The sequence below is a fragment of the Lactuca sativa genome, chromosome 8, assembly GCF_002870075.4.
Source record: "Lactuca sativa cultivar Salinas chromosome 8, Lsat_Salinas_v11, whole genome shotgun sequence".
Classification (NCBI taxonomy): domain Eukaryota; kingdom Viridiplantae; phylum Streptophyta; class Magnoliopsida; order Asterales; family Asteraceae; genus Lactuca; species Lactuca sativa.
Window position 1 is genome coordinate 114,273,006 of NC_056630.2, and position 3,170 is coordinate 114,276,175.

The 3,170-nt window shown below is 35.6% G+C and overlaps 1 protein-coding gene across 1 annotated transcript; it reads right to left on the minus strand.

The window, feature by feature from the left end:
• Positions 1-416: 416 nt before the first annotated feature.
• On the minus strand, positions 417-1,241 carry LOC111896761 (uncharacterized). The gene has a single exon (XM_023892748.1). The coding sequence runs from the start codon at positions 1,239-1,241 to the stop codon at positions 417-419; it is 825 nt and encodes a 274-aa protein (XP_023748516.1).
• Positions 1,242-3,170: the final 1,929 nt, after the last annotated feature.

A 3,170-nucleotide genomic window follows, 5' to 3' on the forward strand; every position in this document is an offset into this window, starting at 1 on the left:
TCCTTGGCAACGGTTGTTGGAACAGCCCCTACAGCCCCTGAACAAATAAAAGGAAAACAAGGAAGTATTCTTTCTTGTTGCTGCACACGAAAAATAAGAAGAGGAAACAGGAAACTGCTTTCTATTCAAAAGGCTGCACACCTCAATCCAAAATAAAAAGGGGCTATAAATAGCCTACAAATACACAACGGAAACATAGAAAACCAAACTAAAACCTAGCCACTAGAATAGGACACTATAAGACCAAGTATACCACGTTTTTTTTGCCTTGAACCTGGTCAAATTTCCTTTATTCAAATACTAAACAAAACAAATAAAAGACTAATCTTTTTGACCCAAACCCATTATTCAAATCAGCCCATTATCTCAAGATTACCCAACACTCACCCCTTTAATCTTGACAATAATCTGATTCCTCAAAGGAGTGCTGGCTCATCATCATCATGAATCAAATTAGCTTCTTCTTCTTTTATTTCTTTCTTAGGACATTCAGCTGCGTAGTGTCCATATTCTTGACAGTTATAACATTTAATATGTCTTTTATCTCGATATATACCTTGCTCCCTTCGATCTTCATAGTTTTTGAATTTGCCATCTCGACCTCTACCACGACCTCTTCCTTGACCCCGACCTCTTCCTTGTCCAGATTGATCTTGACTAAAGTTACCATGCTTGGTTCTCTCTTCCCATTCCTCTTTTGACAGCAAGAGTTTGTTTTGATTTTGATCATTATCATCTTCATCAAGAACCTTGATTCTCTCTTCATATGCCTTCAACCTTCCCACAGCTTCCTCAAGTGACATGTACTCTATCTCTGAATATTGCTCGATAGATGCTACAATCTGCAAAAATTTCTTAGGAACTGAATTTAGAAGTTTTCTTACCACTATCTCATCCTCCAGGCTAGACCCAAGACTCTTGAATTTGGATGCAATCTCACTAAGTTTCCCCGAAAACTCATCAATCGTGTCACCCTCTTTCATCTTCAACATCTCTAGCTCGGTTCTAAGTGTTTGAAGTCTTGCTTTTTGAACTCTTTCGGCTCCCAAATACCGCACACGAAGCGCTTCCCACACATCTTTTGCATCCTTATGCTTAGCCACTTGAAGCAATATATCTTCAGGTAGAGTTTGAAACACAAATGCTCTTGCCATCAAATTTTTCTTTGCCTCAATCGCTTTTTCAGTTTCCGGATTAACCGCTTCCCACAAGCCGTATGCTTGTAAAATCGACTCCACCATAATTGACCAACTTGTATAATTTGTAGTTGTTAACTTGGGGCATTGCAGTGGGATGCTTTGAGTGGTCACGGGTACAACCTGACTTGATCCTCCCGGGTTTGTTGCTGGCATCTTCCTTGACTTGTCCTTTCTTCTTGTACACAACCAACCACACAGATCACACACACACACACACACACGGATCACACAGATCTGAATTATTTAGGATCTTCTTCCTTTCTTCAAACCACCAACACACACTTGCAGGTGCACCAAACCTTGTTTTCTGATCTTCTTCCTCACTTTGACTAGCTTCTTCACATAGATAGCTTCACCACACAGGTTCTGTCTTCTTCACCCAGACCATGAATTCAGCACACAACACTTGTTCAGCACAACGCCTTTCTCTCACACAGATTAATATTAAAAAAAACACAATCACACATCACACAGATGCAGTTTTAATCACACAGATTTCTGATTTTTAACTCAGTTCACACAGAGTTTGTTCGGCTCACACAGAGCTTCTACTTTCTCTGATCTCTATGGTTCACATAGAACCCTTTCCACAGATCCCACGAGCCTTAAGGCTCTGATACCAAATGTTGGAACAGCCCCTACAGCCCCTGAACAAATAAAAGGAAAACAAGGAAGTATTCTTTCTTGTTGCTGCACACGAAAAATAAGAAGAGGAAACAGGAAACTGCTTTCTATTCAAAAGGCTGCACACCTCAATCCAAAATAAAAAGGGGCTATAAATAGCCTACAAATACACAACGGAAACATAGAAAACCAAACTAAAACCTAGCCACTAGAATAAGACACTATAAGACCAAGTATACCACGTTTTTTTTTTGCCTTGAACCTGGTCAAATTTCCTTTATTCAAATACTAAACAAAACAAATAAAAGACTAATCTTTTTGACCCAAACCCATTATTCAAATCAGCCCATTATCTCAAGATTACCCAACAACGGTTTCCTTCTTTCATTCTTTGCTTGAAATAAGAAAAATCATTTAAATAAAAACCTTCAATCTTCGAACATCTGAAACATTTCAGACCCATTGAGTTCTTACTTCTTTATTTCATAAATCTTCCAAATGATAAGGAAAAAAAACCTTCAATCATCGATAGGAAGGTGCTGAAAATTAGAATTCAAGTCTCAGCCTCTTATGGACAAAAAGCAGATGGTACTATACACTTTTTTTTATCTATCTAATACATATTTTGTATTGTAATAAATTATGTTTTTTTTTTGTTTTCTTGAATTTATTGTTCTTTTTTCTTGAGTTCATATTTGTTTCAAAAGAAGAAATCAGAATTTGAAACTAAAGGAAATTAGACTTCCAGAAGCACAATCTATTAATCCATATTTTTTTTCCTGAATTTATGCTCCTGTTTTCTTCAATTCAAAAACAATATCTATCAGTCCAATTTCAAGGGTTCGAAGTTTTTGATGTTGAGTTGTTTGAAGTGTTTAAAATCAGAAGACAAATTTCTGATTTCTATTTTTTTATTAGAAGCAAATGAGACTTTCACTCTACAAATTGTGTAATATAGCATTCTAATTGCCCATTTTTTCTTTATGATTCATTTCTGATTTTTTGTTACAGATTTGTAGACTGCATAAATGTTAAAACTAGCTTAAATATTAGAATGATATTATCGAAAAGTTGAGTAATATTAGAAGGATGGTTTTTCAAGTAGAAGAAAAAAGTATGTATTATTTTGAATCAAATTGTAATTTATGTATTTTTGTAATAGAATATGAAACAGTATAATTGTTTTGCTTAAATTTTTATATATTTCAAATTTTAGAGCATATTTTTGGTTAAGTTGCACAGGGCCTCCGAAATCTTGCGGTCGGCCTTGTAGGGTAGTATAGACAATTGACAACCTCAAATTTTGCAATCTTTTACTTCCAACATTTGTGTGAGTAAATCTAATAA

Bases quoted from the DNA above. Each gene is read 5' to 3' on its own strand.
- LOC111896761 (XM_023892748.1), bottom strand. From the start codon at position 1,241: ATGGTGGAGTCGATTTTACAAGCATACGGCTTGTGGGAAGCGGTTAAT.